The sequence below is a fragment of the Manis pentadactyla genome, chromosome 8 (genome assembly GCF_030020395.1).
Source record: "Manis pentadactyla isolate mManPen7 chromosome 8, mManPen7.hap1, whole genome shotgun sequence".
In the NCBI taxonomy this organism is placed as follows: domain Eukaryota; kingdom Metazoa; phylum Chordata; class Mammalia; order Pholidota; family Manidae; genus Manis; species Manis pentadactyla.
In genome coordinates, this window is record NC_080026.1 from 58751510 (window position 1) to 58771411 (window position 19902).

Here is a 19902-nt window from a genome sequence, read left to right on the forward strand (position 1 = left end):
CCATAAGACCTTTTGGGCCTTTTGCTTTTTCTAAGTTTCTAAGTGAAAGCACACCCACAACAGGGGTGTGAGGCAGATGTGCTCCCAAGCTCAGAAAACCTAGGAGCACCTGCCTTCAAGCGGACAGCTCCTTGGCTTCTCCTGCTCTGCCATCTCAGAAGTGCTGGCTTTATGGCCTTTGCCAGGCTCAGCCCAGGAGACTCTCAGAGTGGAATCTCCTCCAGGCTTCCAGGTGACCTGTTACCACCCGATGGCCCTGGGGGAAGCAGGCAGACCTGGAGCTCCAGGATTCTGCAGATTAACCGGTCTCTTTGTGTGAACATTGGAGCTCTGATCACCTCCGGCAATACCTGGGACAGTAATTACTCTGTGTCACCTTTATGTCATTGATTAATGATTTCTAGAACCACAAACACATTTCTCTGCAAATGCTCCATTTGATGTGAGGAGTGGTTTATTTAGTGCATGTTAATAGTGGTCCCAAATCAGCCACTGTGCTGTTGGGGACGGTCCTTTGTACCCCTGCATGCAGCTGCTCTCAGACGTGATGCTCCACTTGGGGAAGTGGGCTTCCAGATCCCATCCAGAGTCAGAATCAAATGAGAATTGTTTTTGGTGTGCTGTTCTCTTTAATTACCTGAAAAACTAAACTTTCTTTTTTTGTTGTTTTATACAAGCTCCATCTAAAATATTAGCATAACTTTGGTAGACAAGAATCAGAGCAAAGGCAGTTATCTTGGTTCCAGACAGCAGAGCACAGCAACAGGCTCTTGCAGGTGTTTTGAGCTGAGGCCATTTATAGATGAAGAGTTGTGTTAACCTTTCATGTAGCATCTTTCCATTTAGGTGAATCACAGCAACTGACTCTGTGAAACACAGAGATGCATGTGTCATCTCCACTTAAGACCTCTGACACTCTCTGGGGCACACTTTGTCATAAGGTCATTCCCAACAGCCTCCCTGAGGCCTCCTTTTACCCCTAAATGTGTATGCAGACATACATCCCCACCCACCCCCCACACCTCTGACTTTTTATTCCAGTTATACCAACCTGCTTATAATATCCAAACATGGCCAGTGGCACCTTGGAATTCCAGTTCTTGAAATCATGCCTTGGAATGATCCTCTCCTGTCATTCTTCTTCTTAACTGTTTCTATCTTCTTAACTCCTAACCCCAGCCATGGGGCCACCTCCCTGGGAACCACTTCTCTGATGCCACTCCCTCCCTGTCACACCCCTGTCTGGGCCAGGCAGCCCGCTCTGCCCCCAGAGTGCATATGCACCCCCTTCAGTTAATGTTCCTTCTCTTCGGTTTGACCATGAGCACCACAAAGGCATGCCTTGTCTCCCTTTGTGCCTAGCGCAATGCATGGGGCACACACTAAACATTCAATACATGTTTGTCAATTAATTCATGAACAAATGAATGAGTGAGTAATGTGCAGTGTGCTTCCCTGAGATGAGACCTCAGCTTTCATGGCCTTGATGGTGTCTGTGGGTCAGTGTCTCAAAGTTTGATCTTCAGATTGCCTGCATCAGAATCATCTGGGCTGCTTATTAAAATGCAGATTCCAGGTCCCATTCTGTACCTGCTGCATCAGAACATCTGGGAATGTAGCCTAGGAATATGGAGTTCAACAAGCTGGCCAGGTGATTCTCATACATACTAATTCTTCGAATAAATGTCTGAGATCCATGAGTCCAGATTTTACCACAGCCACCCCAGAAACATGCTCCAATTTCAATCGGTGGCCAACAAGCAGACAGATCCTTCATAAATGAAACTCATGCCAGACACTGCATTTTAAACAGTCTTCAGGATTTGTAATATGTTTCACATCACACTGGTGCAATTTCCGTCCTTTACATGTGGTCCCCTCCTAGCTGGCAGAGAAAGGCCAGGAGGCAGGGCTGCTTGCTGCCTCACTCAGAAGTGGCACATGCAGGCAGGCAGGGGGCATCCCTGCTCCTTGTCTCCACTGAAAAGAAGAGCTGACACAAAAAGATCCACACATATTTCTCCTCATATTTGCCAAATTGATATATAAAAAACAGCATCTCCTTATTGTTTTAATATAGATTCCTTTGATTACTAGTGTGACTGGATACTCCATCTAAGTGATCAAGGTGGAAAAAGTAGATAACAGTTTATAGCCAACATAAATGCAATTATTTGTATGATTATCTCTATCTTTATATATTATACATATATAATATATATATAGTCTTTCTCCTTTTGACACTTAACTTTGTCTCAGCAATCTATGCTTTTTTTAAAAATGAGAATATTCCATATGTATAACAGAATGTACTGACAGCAAGGTCGGGCAAGCAGAACATGTACAAAAAAGGACACATGATACATGTGAGCAGGGCTAAAGCTTTCTTTGCAATAGATTTTGCACAAAAATGTAAGAGAATGTACATGTTAGCTCTGTTCTGGGTGTCTTATACAACAGCTCTGCACCTGTGAAATTAGGGCCTTTCACTAAACTGCAGGCCAATAATGCTGAAGAGAACCACAGAGGGCACTCAGCAGACTTTCCCCTTTTGCAGACGTGCACACTGAGGCCTGACTCTAGAACAGCGTGCTGGTGTGGGCTGCCTTGGGATGTCCAGATGTCCAGCAGATTGATGCCCCTCTCTAACTTCAGCTCTGGCATTTTTGGATTTCCAGACAATTTGCTCTTTATCATATACAGGGCCAGGTGTGGCCACATACTTTTTTACCCATCTATCAGGAGTGATAATAAATCATCTATCCAATCTTAAAAAAAATTCTACTTATGAAGCAGAAGTTCCATTCTTTCTAAAGTGATCGATAGACTCATGGCATGAGGGATTTCTTAATCATGAGTAAACTTGGGGATGGAGTCCTCCCAGGGCTAATTTAAATGGAAGAGCAGGTAATAGTTCACTTGGGTTCATTTTCCAGTTTTTAAAATGCCATTTGTTCTAGCAGAATCAATTTTTAAGCTATTAACCCAGTTCTCACCAGGCATTTTTCTTGTGGTTTGGTTTATTCTGGTTATTATTTAATTCTCCCCAAAGAAAAACACCAGGAGACCATAGGAATGTGCCCCAGCCCCTGCTCTTGACACCACAGAGGTTGCACAAGGGTGGAGGTCACAAGGAGGAGACAGGTTGTGGAGGTGCATAGGCCAGAGCTCATGCCATGGCTCTGTATCTCACCACATGGACTTGAGGTTGGAGTCTTCTCTGTATAAAAGTAGAAGAGAAAAAGTTAAACAGTCTAGCATAACCCTCCTAACAGTGCTGATGGGGGTGTTAAATCAGTGCTACCTTGCAGGAGGGGCACTCAAATCAAAATTTAAAATTCCCACACCCTTGATCTATAATTCTACTTCTGGGATTTGACCATTCAGATTTGCTTGTGTGTTCAAAGTGACATACATATAAGGATGGTCACTGCCGGATCACTTGTATGTCAACACATTTGAAAACAAACTAAATCAATGGGGTTGGTCAAGTAAGTTATAACACAGCCACACAAGCAAATAGTCCACACCAACTGATGAGACAACTCTTTAAAAAGTGAGTTGGAGGGGTCTCCAAGATGGGCCATCAAGGGAAAAAACTAGGTGAGGAACAGTGAGTATACGAATTCTGAAGAATGTCCTTAGAAGTATATACTGCAGGAGAGGTCAGACTTACTCCTTACCGTTTAAAGTCTCATCTAGGCCTGAGAATTAGGTTGACAGAGATAGATTAATAAGAGAAAAGATTTATGTTTAAATTTTTTTATTTTTACTAGAACATGGGAATCTTCACAGGAAAATGAATACCCAAAAAGTGGTTAGGCCTAAGAGCTTAGGTTGCACAAAGAGTAGTAAACATGAAAAAGCAACTAAATATATAGGGAGGCTAAAGGAAGATAAGGGTTCATTTACCAAGGAGGGTTTGTACAGATTTCTCTCTGTCTGGACTCCCTGTTTCTTTGATAAGAATGTTCTTTTCCTCCTGGCATAGGGAAGACTCCTTCCACTTGGGAGTTTTAGCCCCTGAATTTGGGAAGAAAAGTGAAGGCCAGAGCTCCCTTCTTGTCCCTGCTGTTTTTCAAGCATCTTTAACTCAAAATAATCTGTATGTCAGAAGGCATATTTTGGGGTGGTAACTCTGCTACCCTTTGATACCACACAGTAGTGATGCCAGTTGCCTCTGGGGAAGACCTCCGGAAGTAGAGGGTTCTATTCATGCTTAAATCCCAAAGGAGACATTTATCCCCAATATTTCCTTTTTGTTTTTCTCCATAGTTGTTTAGTAGCAGTTTCTGTTCCTTCCACCCCTTCTTGTTTGGACTCCAACTTCTCTCCCTCCTACTTCTCCACCGCCACATCCCACACCATCGCCCTTCGCAGGACAGTGAAATGGCCGGATCGCCCTCCAGGCACTCAGCTCTTTCTAATCCACTCTCCACCCAGCAGCCAGTGTCAGCTCTCAGAGGGAACCCTTTTCTATTGCAGCCAGAATAAAGCCCAGCAGTCTCACCAAGGCATCTAAGGCCCCTGTGATCTAGGCAAGCCTGTTTTCCAACTACATCTCAGCTGCGCGGACCTCCCTTCTGCCGCCAGATCTGCCCTTCCTGCCTCTAGGCTCTGGACTGGATGTCCTTTCCCTGGAAAAGCTCTTCTCCAGGCTTTCCCACAGCTGCCCTGTTTCCATTTTTCAAGTCTCAGGGTTTGTCTAAAATAGTGTCCCCTCCAAATTTCTCTCTGCCTGATTGTCATCACCCTGTTTGTCCTCTTTCTGCATGTCTCACAATGTGTAATGGTTTATTGGTTGATGTGTATGCCTGCTATCCATCTTCCCCGACTGGATGGTAAGTCTCATGAGGGTAGGCTCTGTCCCCAAAACCTGGCATGTCGTAGGTACCAAATCCCAAGATGTTGAATAGATGACCTTCTGGATGAATGAGCAGAGTTGGAAATGAGTCCACCTTGAACTGTGTCTCTGAAGGTGGTTTGAGGGCAGGAGAGGCCAGGAGAGCCAGCTGCCTGCTGCAGGCTGGGGTTCTAGGAACCAAGACTCTTGGCTAGTCCTCACCATCATCGTGGTTAATGCTGTCTTTGAACAAAACCCTTGATGAGTCATCGCTTTCTGTTCGTGACCCTGACTTTGACTGATCCAGTTTGGTGCAGGAGTTGGAGAACTGGTGTTCAGGGCCTGCCTTCTGGGTTTCATCACTGAAGCCTCACCTTTGCTCACAAAAGTGATCAATGAACTTAGATTCAATCCCAGGCTCTGCCACTTACTAGGTAATTGATCGTTGGTAAGATTCTTATCTCCGGGACTCCCTTTCTTTTCCCCAATAGTAAAATCTCCCTGTCACTTGTTAGGATTATACTGGTTAATATGGATAAAATGTTTACAATAGGCATATGGTAAGTAGTCAAAAAAATACCAGTTCCCCTTTTCTTGTATTTGGAATTAGCTCAGAATTACCATGAGAAAATGCTGGCCTTGGCCTTACTCTTGGTGCATTTGGGCTTCTGTCAACTAGAATTCATTTATTCCCTCACTTGTACCTTCAGAAATATGAGGTCCTTTACTCCATGTGAGGACCCACATAGTCCTTCATGACAGACTCTGGACCATTCAAAGACATTTCCTAGGTCAGGCTCCCTGGGAAACCAGCTATGAGCACATGTGTGCACTCAAGAAGTTAACTGGAAGTGAGGTCACAGGACTGGGTAGAGGGAGCAGTAGGACTCTGATGTAGGCTCAGTGAGGGCCTCAGCTGATTCCCCCGGAGCTTGAGTTCTGGCATGGCTCTTCAGAGTTGGCCTGAATTGACCCAAAGGGTCTGGCCCTTGCTATCTGCATTGGCCATTGCGGTACCGACTGCCATGGGAAGGGGACATTACCTTTGGCCAGATGGTCTCATTACTGAGAAGATTCTGGAAGGCTGCCAACATATCCAGCTTCTGAAAGGATGTGAGCTGGAGCCTGAAAGGAGGCATATGTGCACAGTATGTGCCTCCTCTGCACACACCTTGGACTAACCTTGGCCTCTCAGGGACAGTCTCACACTTGTGGTTCTAGGAGGCCCTGTCCCTGTCCCAGCTCAGCCATTTACCACCTGGTCCCTGGACAAGTTCCTTCACCTTGTACCTCACAAACTTTCCCTGCTATTAACTGAGGAATGTTTTGCCTGGCTATGGGTTGTGGACAGGCTTAAAGTGAGAGAGAATGTCAACATGCTTAATACAGCAGTGAACACCCATCCAACTGCCTCGGTGGGGTTGGGTGGCCTTGGGTGAATTAAATAACCAGATAGGGTGTTGGTTTACTAGTGCTGTTTACACTGTGAAAAGCAGGGCAGCTCAGGGGCAGTGGCTCTGCCTTTCTTACAAGGCGCTGCTCCCACCTCCAAGTGCCCAGTGGGTGACCGGTCACTGCCCACCTGCCCTGCATAAGAATGATGGGCATGCTTCACATGCATACAGCCTGACTCTGGCACTCTCTCCCTCTAGGTGACACAGAAGCACTCTCTGGTGATCGTGCAGGGCCACCTAGTCTCTGAAGGTGTCCTGCTCTTGGGCCACCAACACTTCTACATCTGCGAGAACTTCACACTCTCTTCTGTGGGTGATGTCTACTGCACCCGCCACTGCTTATCCAAGTGAGTTCCACTTCTCCCAGCAGGTTCTGCCCTGAGCTTTCACCTACCTTTTCAGCCACCCACCCTCCAACCCTTGCCACCTTATTGCTACTGTGGGTTTAGGTTTGGGCCTGAAACTGGACCATGTGGTGAAACAGGAGAACCTGAAGGCACAAGCAGCCATGACTGTGGTTCCCCAAGGCTAAAATCTGGAATGCTCACTGAGCGGCAACTCCTCACCTTCCTGAGCTGGAATGCACACCAGACAAAGACGATCTCTCCTTATATTATTTGGGTGATTGAGTCCAGCCCAATCCACTTACTCATTTCATAGTTTGTTGATTGCTCATTCTATGTCAAACTGCCCCTTCATGCTGAGTAAGGCCAAGAGTCAATCAGCAGCATAAACAGTCTGATGGGAAAAGTCTGGAGAACACTATCATCCTGGGACAGCATATGACAGGGAGGACTCATCAGGGTTCACACTTGGTGATGTGAGGTTAACGTGGTGAGGGAAGGTGAGTTATGGATGTGGGCTAAGCTCTGGGTCTTTAAAGATGAGTGACATTTATGGAGAAATTTGAGGAGTCATTTCTACACCAATACCAGAGGTCTTGCCAGAAAATTCAGAGGTTCTTCTTTATAATCAAGTGTATTTGGTCTATTTGGATTCAGTCAGTTCTTACTGATTAATTCTCTTGTGTTCATAAAGCACAACCACTCAAAATCAAATTGACTTTGTCAGTACTCTTCCAGGAAGTTTTGTTGCTAAATTGTATGTTTGCACTTGATGATCTCTTTTGAAGAAATTTGGATAGAGATTTCTTGACTTTTCTGATTAGCAAAGGTTCAAATAATGACAAGATAACTGCTCAGCCCAGTGGCTCTCAAACTTATTCACATCAAACCACCTGAAGGCTTGTTAAAACAGACTTCTGGGACTAATTTTCACACCAGTTTCTAGTTTGGTAGGTCAGGGGTAGAGCCTAAGATTTTAACAATTTCCCAACTGATGCTGATGCTACTGGTTCAGGCCTACACTTCGAGAACCACTGTTAGACTATTGACAGAAGAACCAGAGTCTTACCTGACAATAACTAAGAATTTTAACTCCCAGTTGTCACATCATCTCCAGGCTATGTCAGGAAGTAGAGTTTAAGGAGAGTGGAAGAATGGATGTCAGCCCATCTCCTTTGGTTTAGATTTGCTTTAAAATGCTTGACATCTTTCTTTCTGCTAATTTCCATCTTTTATTTATACCAAACGTTCACTGATTGCTGTGAGTCTTTTGTGCTTTTCCAAGGCAGAAGGAACATAATTAATACTTGGCACACTCATCCCATCTTATTGCTCATGTTTTATTGATACTGATCAATATGGACAATGGGTCTTGAGACTTGCCTTTTTGAGAGCTGATGAAAGCTTTCCACTCTACCTGTATGCATGGCATGCTGTGTAATGACTTGCATAATCCATTGCTTCACTCACCACCTCTGACTTAAATCGAGTTAGTGTTAGATAAGATCTTATTGATTAGGTAAATTGTGTTTATGAGGTGCATCTAATCATGATCAAATTGACTGTATCTGCACTTTTAATAGAAGCCCAGTAGTCAGGTTGTACTCATTCAATTTGCAATGACAAGGGAGACTTCCCATGTCCAGAAATGTACTTTTCCAGGATGCAAGTAGGAGTGTAGTGAGAACAAATTACTACACTGGCATATCATCCGGGAATTGTATAAGTAATTTTAGTCAACATACCTCAAAGAAGTATTTGTTAACCAGACAGTGCTTTCTCTCTGTGGTCTTATCTTCTGCCCTAAGAAACTGCTGGCATTCATGGAGATACAGTTCTCAGAGACAGGCTATTAGATCATGTCAGATCAATGGGGATTAAGTCTTCTTTTGACCATGGAGGCTAAAGAAGATACATAAATAAGTCAGTTAAAAATAAAGCTAAGTCAACCCTGAAATGTTTCTATAAAAGACTGACATCAAATTGAGTACAGTTGAGCATTAGACCTTCAAAGAGGCTCTCTGATGTACCATAAAAATATCCCAAATAAAACTCAAGAACACTGCGAATTCTCCAGCAGTGATTGGACTTTGTATACTTTGGAGAGTTCCTCAAAAACTAAGCATGTTTCTAAAAGGTTTATTTTTGCTTTTGGTGGGACCCCCCCTCTTGGCCGCACAGGAGGACTCTCTGTTATTAGTTTCCTAGGGCTGCTACAACAAAGTATCAAAAATTGGGTAGCTTAAAAAAACAGAAAATTATTTCCTTATATTCTAGAGGCCAGAAAATCAAAATCAAAGTGTCGGTGGGGCCATCTTCTGTCTACAGCTTTGCAGGAGGATCCTTCCTTGCCGCCTGAAGCCCTAATTTTTCCCTGCAACCCTTGGTATTCCTGGGCTTGCAGGTGCATCACCCCAGTCACAGGGCCACGTTCTCTGTGTGTCTTCACATGATCTTCCCTCTCTGTGTGTCTGTCTTTGTGTCCAATATTTACTCCAGGTAAGTCAGCATTTTAAAGGCATTGTTTGTCTGTTTAATTTAATTCAACAAATACTTACTGAAAATCTGTCTTGTGCCAGGCACTGTGGTAGGTTCCATAGATGCAAAGAGATGTGTTAGATACAGATGAAGTCTGTTACCATTTGTGATCTAGTGAATGTCAGAAATATGAATTCTGACAATAATTGTGTAACTTCTAATGTGGGTATCAATTCCAGAGTATACATTTCAGGCATGAATTCTGTCAATAATTGGAAAACTTCAAAAATAACTTGAAATATTGTAGACTGAAATCTACTTCTACTATCAAAGACCAGGTCAAGCAAAATCATGATTATCAATTAGCTTACTGTGATTTCCCTAGTATGAATATTAAGTTACACTATGACCAGCCTGGATAATTTGCATGTATCATGGTAGCCATATGCAAAAGAGTGAACAGCATCCTGTGAACTATGGCTACAGCTCCAACTGAAGAAGAACTTGGGATCAGCTACTTCTTTATACTCATTGGCCTTAAGGGCCTGAGCTCCAATTTAATGTACAGAGCATGTAGAGTATGGTGTTGGCAAGAAACCCCAGTCACAGCTATGTCCCTTATGCGGCAGGAGACAGAATTCCACTTTGGACTTACATCAGTGAACACAATAATGTTGTTTATAATTTAGTCTCCCTGAGAATTTTGATCTGTCCATGCATTCTTGCCTTATATGGTTATTTGATCCCTAAAAGTGGGGGGAAAATTACTACTTTCCTCTTAAAAGCTCCTTCATAAAAACATTTTCCAGAATATTCTTCCTCATACTAGCAGTGTTTCAGAATCCTGGGTTGCAGAATCAGTCAGCAAAGAGTAAACTGAAAGGAGGGAGCTGGGAGGAAGAGCCCTGAAAATGCCAGCAAGCCTTTCCTCCCTAGAGGAGAAAGAGTATTGCATTGACTGAGCTTGGGCTTCAGTTAGACTTGGACTTGAATCCAGTTGCACATGACCTTGGAAAAGTCCCTTCTCCCCTTTGGAAGGCAGTTTCCTCATTTCTGATACAGGAATAGTAATAACACAAGAGTTTGTTGTGAGTGTCAGATTAAACAACAGAGAGGGAAATTCTTGGTAGGCTGTGGACAATGACAGGCACCAGGCCTCTCAGCAAGCATGCCCAGAGCTCCGGGGAAGACGTGGAGGACGGAGAGCCATGGGCATAGATCTGTGCCCCACTGAACTCACTCATAGTCTGCTGGGAAAAGAAACCAACCAAATGTGCATCTGAGGTGTTCCCTGCAAGCATGTCGTCATTGTCATTTCCACCACTACCTTGACCTGGGATTCTGTTTGACCTAAGCCAAGGGTGAGAACTAGAATTACCATCATTGCCCCACTGGGAATCAGTGGAGCTTAGATGAAAGCTCACCTTAGCCCCAGATGAACATATATATATATTTTTTTGTAGATAATTATTTTTTATTGAAGGGTAGTTGACACACAGTATTACATTACATTAGTTTCAGGTGTACAACATAGTGATTCAACATTTATATACATGACAATTCTAGGTACCAGCTATCACCATACCAAGCTGTTACAATATCTTGACTATATTCATTACATCCCGGTTACTTATTATTTTACCATTGGAAGTGTGTACTTTTTTGTTTGTTTGTTTGTTTGTTTGTGAGGGCATCTCTCATATTTATTGATCAAATGGTTGTTAACAACAATAAAATTCTGTATAGGGGAGTCAATGATCAATGCACAATCATTAATCCACCCCAAGCCTAATTTTCGTCAGTCTCCAATCTTCTGAGGCATAACAAACAAGTTCTTACATGGGGAACAAATTCTTACATAGTGAATAAGTTCTTACATGGTGAACAGTACAAGGGCAGCCATCACAGAAACCTTCGGTTTTGCTCATGCATTATGAACTATGAACAGTCAGTTCAAATATGAATACTCATTTGATTTTTATACTTGATTTATATGTGGATACCACATTTCTCTCTTTATTATTATTATTTTTAATAAAATGCTGAAGTGGTAGGTAGATACAAGATAAAGGTAGAAAACATAGTTTAGTGTTGTAAGAGAGCAAATGTAGATGATCAGGTGTGTGCCTGTAGACTATGTGTTAATCCAGGCTAGACAAGGGCAATAAAACATCCACATATGCAGAAGATTTCTCTCAGAACGGGGGGATGAGGTTCTAAGCCTCACCTCTGTTGATCCCCAATTTCTCACCTGATGACCCCCCTGCGACTGTGCCTGTCTTAGGTTGTTCCTCCCTTGAGGAATCTTACCCGTCTCTGGCTAACCAGTCATCTTCCGGGGCCATACAGGGAAATGTAAAGTTGGTAAGTGAGAGAGAAGCCTTATTGTTTGAAATGGTTAGCTTTTTATTTCTTTGCATATTTATGCCCTGTAGCTTCTATGCCCAGCATTTGTCTTGAGGTATCTTTACCACTTGGAAGAATTATGATACTCGGTAAATTTGATATGAGGCATGAATTCTATTTAAGGGTTGTAATTAGGAAGGAAGAAGAAAAGCTATAGAAGTAGCAGGTGGAAGAAAACATGGGAAGATGGATTATTTCTTTGACATATCTTTTTGTAGAGTAACTTCAGCATGTATAGGTTTTAAGCTACTACTTAAATTGTGCACACACATTAACATAATAGGAGTAGAGTTACCTAACCAAAGCATACCTGTAATTACCAGCCATCTCCAGTGAAACCAAGAAAACCAGTTAGGCACCTTAGGCATTTGTGAAAACTTATCTATGATATGGTGGATATTGTCTAACTGAACTTGAACAGTCTGAGAGAAATCAGACAAATTAAAACAACCCATTCCTGGGGACTGTTCACATCCCTTACGTTCTTTTAACAGTAAAAAGTCTGTAGTTGTAAGATTTTGGAGCGCTACAATTTGCACTTCTCCTAATTCTTGGTTGAGTTCCAACAGTATAGATCCAGTCAAATTTGTTGTTTTACTGTATGCACAGGCCAGCTTAGATATCTCCTTCCTCATTACCATGGCAAGTCCAGGAACTGGTGGGATGAGTGCATCTACAGCTGTAGCAGTGCGTGGATCTTTGTTGGGGTTTTTTGATGATCATCTTCTGGCATGAGTCTTCCAGAGAGTGCTGATGTTGGAAGTTCTTTTGCATATCGTATCTTAGTTCATTTTCAGGGTAGCCCAATTAGGCTTTGATCCTCTGTATAAACACAAACAGACCCTTTGCCTACACTTTGATATGCCCTTTATACCCTTGTGTAGAACTCATTGGAGGTTACCACACAGGAACTGCCCCTTTTTTTTTTTTGGTATCACTAATCTACACTTACATGATGAATATTATGTTTACTAGGCTCTCCCCTATACCAGGTCCCCCCTATAAACCCCTTTACAGTCACTGTCCATCAGCATAGCAAAATGTTGTAGCATCACTACTTGCCTTCTCTGTGTTGTACAGCCCTCCCTTTTCTCCTACCCCCCCATGCATGCTAATCTTAATACCCCCCTACTTCTCCCCCCCTTATCCCTCCCTACCCACCCATCCTCCCCAGTCCCTTTCCCTTTGGTACCTGTTAGTTCATTCTTGAGTTCTGTGATTCTGCTGCTGTTTTGTTCCTTCAGTTTTTCCTTTGTTCTTATATTCCACAGATAAGTGAAATCATTTGGTATTTCTCTATCTCTGCTGGGCTTGTTTCACTGAGCATAATACCCTCCAGCTCCATCCATGTTGCTGCAAATGGTTGGATTTGCCCTTTTCTTATGGCTGAGTAGTATTCCATTGTGTATATGTACCACATCTTCTTTATCCATTCATCTATCGATGGACATTTAGGTTGCTTCCAATTCTTGGCTATTGTAAATAGTGCTGCGATAAACATAGGGGTGCACTGATCTTTCTCATACTTGATTGCTGCATTCTTAGGGTAAATTCCTAGGAGTGCAATTCCTGGGTCAAATGGTAGGTCTGTTTTGAGCATTTTGATGTACCTCCATACTGCTTTCCACAATGGTTGAACTAACTTACATTCCCACCAGCAGTGTAGGAGGGTTCCCCTTTCTCCACAGCCTCACCAACATTTGTTGTTGTTTGTCTTTTGGATGGCAGCCATCCTTACTGGTGTGAGGTGATACCTCATTGTAGTTTTAATTTGCATTTCTCTGATAATTAGCGATGTGGAGCATCTTTTCATGTGTCTGTTGGCCATCTGTATTTCTTCTTTGGAGAACTGTCTGTTCAGTTCCTCTGCCCATTTTTTAATTGGGTTATTTGTTTTTTGTTTGTTGAGGCGTGTGAGCTCTTTATATATTCTGGATGTCAAGCCTTTATCTGATGTGTCATTTTCAAATATATTCTCCCATACTGTAGGGATCCTTTTTGTTCTATTGATGGTGTCTTTTGCTGTACAGAAGCTTTTCAGCTTAATATAGTCCCACTTGTTCATTTTTGCTGTTGTTTTCCTTGCCTGGGGAGATATGTTCAAGAAGAGGTCACTCATGTTTATGTCTAAGAGGTTTTTGCCTATGTTTTCTTCCAAGAGTTTAATGGTTTCATGACTTACATTCAGGTCTTTGATCCATTTTGAGTTTACTTTTGTATATGGGGTTAGACAATGGTCCAGTTTCATTCTCCTACATGTAGCTGTCCAGTTTTGCCAGCACCATCTGTTGAAGAGACTGTCATTTCGCCATTGTATGTCCATGGCTCCTTTATCAAATATTAATTGGCCATATATGTCTGGGTTAATGTCTGGATTCTCTAGTCTGTTCCATTGGTCTGTGCCTCTGCTCTTGTGCCAGTACCAAATTGTCTTGATTACTATGGCTTTGTAGTAGAGCTTGAAGTTGGGGAGTGAGATCCCCCCTACTTTATTCTTCTTTCTCAGGATTGCTTTGGCTATTCGGGGTCTTTGGTGTTTCCATATGAATTTTTGAATTATTTGTTCCAGTTCATTGAAGAATGTTGCTGGTAGTTTCATAGGGATTGCATCAAATCTGTATATTGCTTTGGGCAGGATGGCCATTTTGACGATATTAATTCTTCCTAGCCACGAGCATGGGATGAGTTTCCATCTGTTAGTGTCCCCTTTAATTTCTCTTAAGAGTGACTTGTAGTTTTCAGAGTATAAGTCTTTCACTTCCTTGGTTAGGTTTATTCCTAGGTATTTTATTTTTTTTGATGAAATTGTGAATGGGGTTGTTTTCCTGATTTCTCTTTCTGTTGGTTCATTGTTAGTGTATAGGAAAGCCACAGATTTCTGTGTGTTGATTTTGTATCCTGCAACTTTGCTGTATTCCGATATCAGTTCTAGTAGTTTTGGGGTGGAGTCTTTAGGGTTTTTTATGTACAGTATCATGTCATCTGCAAATAGTGACAGTTTAACTTCTTCTTTACCAATCTGGATTCCTTGTATTTCTTTGTTTTGTCTGATTGCCGTGGCTAGGACCTCCAGTACTATGTTAAATAACAGTGGAGAGAGTGGGCATTCCTGTCTAGTTTCCGATCTCAGAGGAAATGCTTTCAGCTTCTTGCTGTTCAATATAATGTTGGCTGTGGGTTTATCATAGATGGCCTTTATTATGTTGAGGTACTTGCCCTCTATTCCCATTTTGCTGAGAGTTTTTATCATGAATAGATGTTGAACTTTGTCAAATGCTTTTTCAGCATCTATAGAGATGATCATGTGGTTTTTGTCTTTCTTTTTGTTGATGTGGTGGATGATGTTGATGTACTTTCAAATGTTGTACCATCCTTGCATCCCTGGGATGAATCCCACTTGGTCATGGTGTATGATCCTTTTGATGTATTTTTGAATTCTGTTTGCTAATATTTTGTTGAGTATTTTTGCATCTACGTTCATCAGGGATATTGGTCTGTAGTTTTCTTTTTTGGTGGGGTCTTTGCCTGGTTTTGGTATTAGGGTGATATTCGCTTCATAGAATGAGTTTGGGAGTGTCCCCTCCTAAAAACAGTGGTTAGATGCCACGAAGTAGGTGGCAATGCCTTAACCGTATGCGTGTTGTCAGGCCCGGGGGCCTCTTCCCTCCTTGTCAAGGGGAGTGCTAACCTTCTCTCCTTTCATACAACACCCAGATGAACATATTAATAATGGAAGGGCCTTGGCCAGGAGCAGGTTTAAATTAAGCATCCAGATCCAAAGCCACATTTATATTTGATCAATCCTACAGCAATGTGGCTCAGAGCAGGGGACCTAATAGGATTGTTCTAAGGGGCAGGTGAAGCTGCAGAGGGCCTGAGTCCACATCCTTGAGGTCTGCCTGTGCAGGGGCTAAGCAATGGGTCAAGCTGTGTCCCGCAAGGGTAACCTTCCTTCCTAGCAGTAACCATTCTGCATAGCGTGCGAATCTAAGCTCTTATGGCTACAGATGCCAGGCCGCTCCCACTGACCCTTGATTGTGTGACAGCCTGACTTCTCTCCCTGCTTCTCCAGGAAGCGTGGCCTGAGGCCCTGCGGCCTGCCCTGGAGGCTGGGTGGTGAGGGCCATACTCAGCTGTAAACACCACCCCCTCACCCATCCCCACAGCCTGGCCCTGGTGCCGGGGCTCTCAGCTCTGGGCTCTTTGGGTCTGTGGTTGACACAGGCTCCTTGAGAGCTGGAGAGCTTGGGAGGCCTTCATTTCTCACTTCCTAAAAGGGGTGTTTGATTAGAGCTTTTGTAGTCATGTGCACAATTTAAATTTGCCATGAAACTCAGTTCAGAAGTGTAACTGTCTATAACTGATATCAAATTTATTTCTCAAGTCTCTCTTTGAATTGGTGGTAAAAAAAAACTTCACCTGTCTACATAGATGTATTTGAAAGGGTATCTCACCGCGACCCTCACCCCAGAATGACTCAGGAGACATGGGCCCACGCAAGAGATTTTATTATCTGAAAGAGAAAATGGCTGCCCCCAGAGAGAGGGAGCAGCAGCTCGTGGGTGAGGAAGCGCGTTTTTAAGGAGTAGGGGTAGGGTGTGTTCTGTGTTGGTGATTGGATCTTAAGGGGTGGGGGTCTTAGCGCTCCAGAATTTGCCTTCAGTATTTTCATTAATTCCAGTGCACAAAGTGTCCTCTTTAGGACAAATCTTAGTCAAATTCATGGAGAATTTCCCTCCTGTCCTTCTTCCCAAGGAGGGTCACTCTGTCCTCTGGGAGAGGGTGCCTGGCCTGGCTGGGGCTCTTGTTGGCCTCACCTCCAGGTGGCTGATCCCCTGGCTCTAGCGCAGGGCTCTGGACCCGCTGCTGATGCTGAGGTCACTGTCTTCAGCCTGTCAATGCTCTCGGCCACCGCACCCCTCTGGGGCTCAGGGGCTTTCTGCTGCTTCCTTCCATGCTATGCTAGATGAAGCCCCGAATGAGAGCTGTCCACATGTGGCCTCCAACTGCCAAGGGCACATTAGACACACGGTGTTTTGTGGAGACTCCAGCTTTCTGCAGGAAGCTCCAGGAGGGAAGGAAGCCCTTGTGGCCTGAAATTTCTCCAAACATAACTGGGGTATCTCTTTCACTCTTTCCCTAACCCCTTGCAAGTCCAGGGAGAGGATATCCTGGGGCAAAATACCTCTAAAAACCGAAATCAGTCAAAGGGAGAAATAAAGTTTAAAACCCGTTTATTGCTTACAAACTACAGTCCAGAGCCATCTTTCTCCTCTGCTCTGAAAGAAGCCAGCAAGCAAGCCAACCCCTCCCCTTAACCTCTCAGGTTCAGACACACCCTTGGTTGCCCAGGTAATTACCCATTGATATGGAGATGAACTTCTCTCCACCCCTGAGGATATGCAAATGAACTAAAGCCTGGCCAGATATTCTGGAAATGTTACAATTTTACCCACACCCCTTGACCCATTTTTAACCCCAGGGAGCCTTCTTATAGTCACCCCTTGCAGCCGGTGCCACTGTCTACCCTGGAGGCTGCCCCTTGGCCTTGCTGACCCCTTTCCCTGTGAGGCTGATGCCCCACCCTAGTCCTCAGGGAAGGGCTGACACTGGCGGGTGCTCAGAAGGGGTTAGTAGCTCAGTGGGTGCTGGCACCCTAGTCAGCAGACTGCAGCATACCAGTGTGTCCCCAGAAGCTCAGGTGGGACCCTGGGGAGGAAAGGGACCAAGCCCGCCAGACGCGCTCTCACTGCATGTCTTGTTTCCTTTTCAGCATCAGCGATCCATTCATTTTCAACATGTGCAGCAAAGACAGGTCCTCTGACCATTACTTGTGCGAGCGTCACAGCTATGGTGAAATCAGGGAGCTCCGGCTGGCGCGCTTCCTCCTGCAGGTGAGCCTCAGGAGCGGGGATAGGGACAGCCATCCCTTCCTGGGACAGCTGGTCCAGTGCCTCCAAATGTGAGGGACACACCTCCGTGACCCCTTCACACCTGTGCACAGCCCTGCGCCCTTTGGGACACATCTGTGACTCCCTGGGCTCATGCTGGGCCGTTCCCCGGCCTGAGTTCCCACTTCATTCACTCTCTCTCCCGTCCTTGCCATTTGGCTGTTGGACCCTTCTCTTTCTGCCTGTGTCATTTAGGATCCAGCCTCTTTGCTTCATTTTCCCCTTGGCATGTCCCAGAGCTGCTTTAGAGATTTGGAAATATAGGACAGGGCAGCTCCTTTGCCTCAGGGCAGAGCTGGTGAGAGAGCTGAGTGCCCGGCCGGTCTGCCTGGTTCTGCCGCTCCTCCCCCCTGCCTTTCCCACAGCCTCACTTGTCTCCCAGCTCCTGGTCATGTGGTTTAGAGATCTCCTGACTGTCCCCTCCGACGAGGGTCCCAGAGCCCCACCCAGTGCCTTCAAGGGCTCACCAGGTGCTAGCAGAGCCAAGCCCCTTCAGAGAGACAGCCCTGCCCTAGTCACTACCTAAGGCTTCTCACCTCAGGTGTAAGATGCAGTTCACAAGCATTGCCTTAGTAGCAAAGGAAGGAAGAGGAACTCAGGAACCCTTGCTGGCCTTCCCCAGGGCAACCTCACCCAGGGGAAGCTCATCGGTGCCCTCAGCCTCCCAGGCATGGCAGAGGAAGAGGTGATTGACCACCCCTGTAGGAAGGGAGGGAGGGGCCCAGACACTTCTCCACCTGGTGTCTGTTCTACTAAGGCCAGTGTTTAGCCCTAGTGAACCTAGTAACAGAGGTGCCTTTCATTCGTATGTGTCTTTGGGTGTGTAATTCATCAAGTGAGCCTCCTGCAGGAGGCCTCATTGCTCTTCTCTGCAACTGAAACTCAGGGAGGCCTTTCAGGAGGGCTCATTCTAGAAAGGATTAGCTTCCCCCCTGCGAGGGTCCAGCAAGCTGCTGGAATCTGACCATCCCTCTTCCTCCTTCTCCAGTGATTTCACCACAAAACGTTGGTTCTCATATTCCCTGACCTTATTGTGCTTCTTTGCAAGGAGAGTGAGCTAGAAGGCACTGCATGGAGGAAGCCCCTCCTTGAAGGTTCTGGGCTGTGTGGCCAGCGTGGTCCAGTCCCAGTTACGGTTCTGCCACTAGAGCACATTTGGGCACCTCTCCAGACTTCCATTTCAGTGAACAGGTGACCATGTCTTATCTTTTCCACCATTACAAATTTAGCACTTGGCACAATTTTTGGCAAAAGTAAGTCCTCAAAAACTATTTTTTTAAGGAATATGTCTACCTTACAGTTATGTATAATAGCAAAGAGGTAAAGTAAGTGGCTTTTTTCCCCCAGTAAATGGTGATTCTTTCCAGATGGTTGGTTAGCCTGACAGCGGTGGAGGCCAGAAGTGGAAGGCCTTGTGAGCTTGGCCAAGTGGGATGGGGCTGGAGAGAGCTTTGTGAGCAAGGCCCCCGTTTCTCTGGAATTCTCTCAGGAGAAAGTCAGAGTATGGGCACTCATGGTTGCTGGGGGAAGCCACATAGTCTTCATTCATCATCTACTTTGTATGGTATTTATATTTCTATTTGTGGGGAAGAAAGCCCCGGGATCTCATGTGCACCTGCAGAGGAGAGAAGTCTGTATTATCATTACAGAATGTTTCCCTCTGCTCAGGAGCCTCGTGAGCTGGGCTTAGAGAGTGCACTTCCAGCGGGTTGAAGCAGGACCAAACTCTGTAGTTGGATGGAGCATCTCTGAAGCTGACCCACCCCATCTGTTCTTGTAGGCCCAGACCTAACCCCTTCCTCCAGCCATGGGAATTCTCTCCACCTCTATCTTATCTCAGGCTCATCCTACATGTAGATGCTCTCTGTGGCTATTACAAGTCTGTTATTTCCATAGATGGGAGGGAGAGAGGGACAGAGGAGGGAAAAGAAAAAAAGTGAAATGTGCAGAGTTCCTTTAGGCATTAATAGAACACCCTTGCTATGTCAGCATAGCCACATTCAAATGGCTCAGTGAAACTGGCTTGGTGAAGCGCCCTCTGCCTTCAAATCTATAGGTCATATGGAACCACATGGGTTGGGGGCTGCACCCACCCAACCAGTTGAGCTAGTGTTTCTGGTAAGGTGACCAGTGTTTCCGGTTCATGAAACCAAACCCGTGACCTGGAAGTGAAAGTATTTGGAGATGTCACTGGGGACTGTTCTCCCTCTGTCAGCTCCTTGCTTGTCCTGGGCATGGGGCTCTTGCTTCCTGCCTCAGCCAAAGGTACTCCGAGGCCCCCTGCCCATGTACCCATTCCACAGAGACCCGAACATTGTCACCAAGGTCTTCATATCCCTGTGGGAGGTTGGAAGGATGAACCAGGAAGGGCTGGTGACAGAGAACCAAATGATCCACTGCCAGTGGCCATTTCACCTGGGGGCATC

The 19902-nt window shown here is 44.8% G+C and overlaps 1 protein-coding gene and 1 non-coding gene across 10 annotated transcripts in view; one reads left to right on the forward strand and one right to left on the reverse strand.

The window, feature by feature from the left end:
• The window catches only part of WDFY4 (WDFY family member 4), a 314583-nt gene that overhangs the window by 205930 nt on the left and 88751 nt on the right, over positions 1–19902 (forward strand). For all 9 annotated transcript variants that reach the window (XM_057505763.1, XM_036916603.2, XM_036916599.2 and 6 more), the window contains 2 exons: positions 6496–6644; positions 17299–17419. In XM_057505763.1, coding sequence (XP_057361746.1) covers positions 6496–6644; positions 17299–17419 — 270 coding nt within the window. The remainder of the gene's footprint in view (positions 1–6495; positions 6645–17298; positions 17420–19902) is intronic.
• On the reverse strand, positions 15110–15235 carry LOC118927917 (U6atac minor spliceosomal RNA). The gene has a single exon (XR_005031010.2). It is a non-coding gene; the product is annotated as a U6atac minor spliceosomal RNA (small nuclear RNA).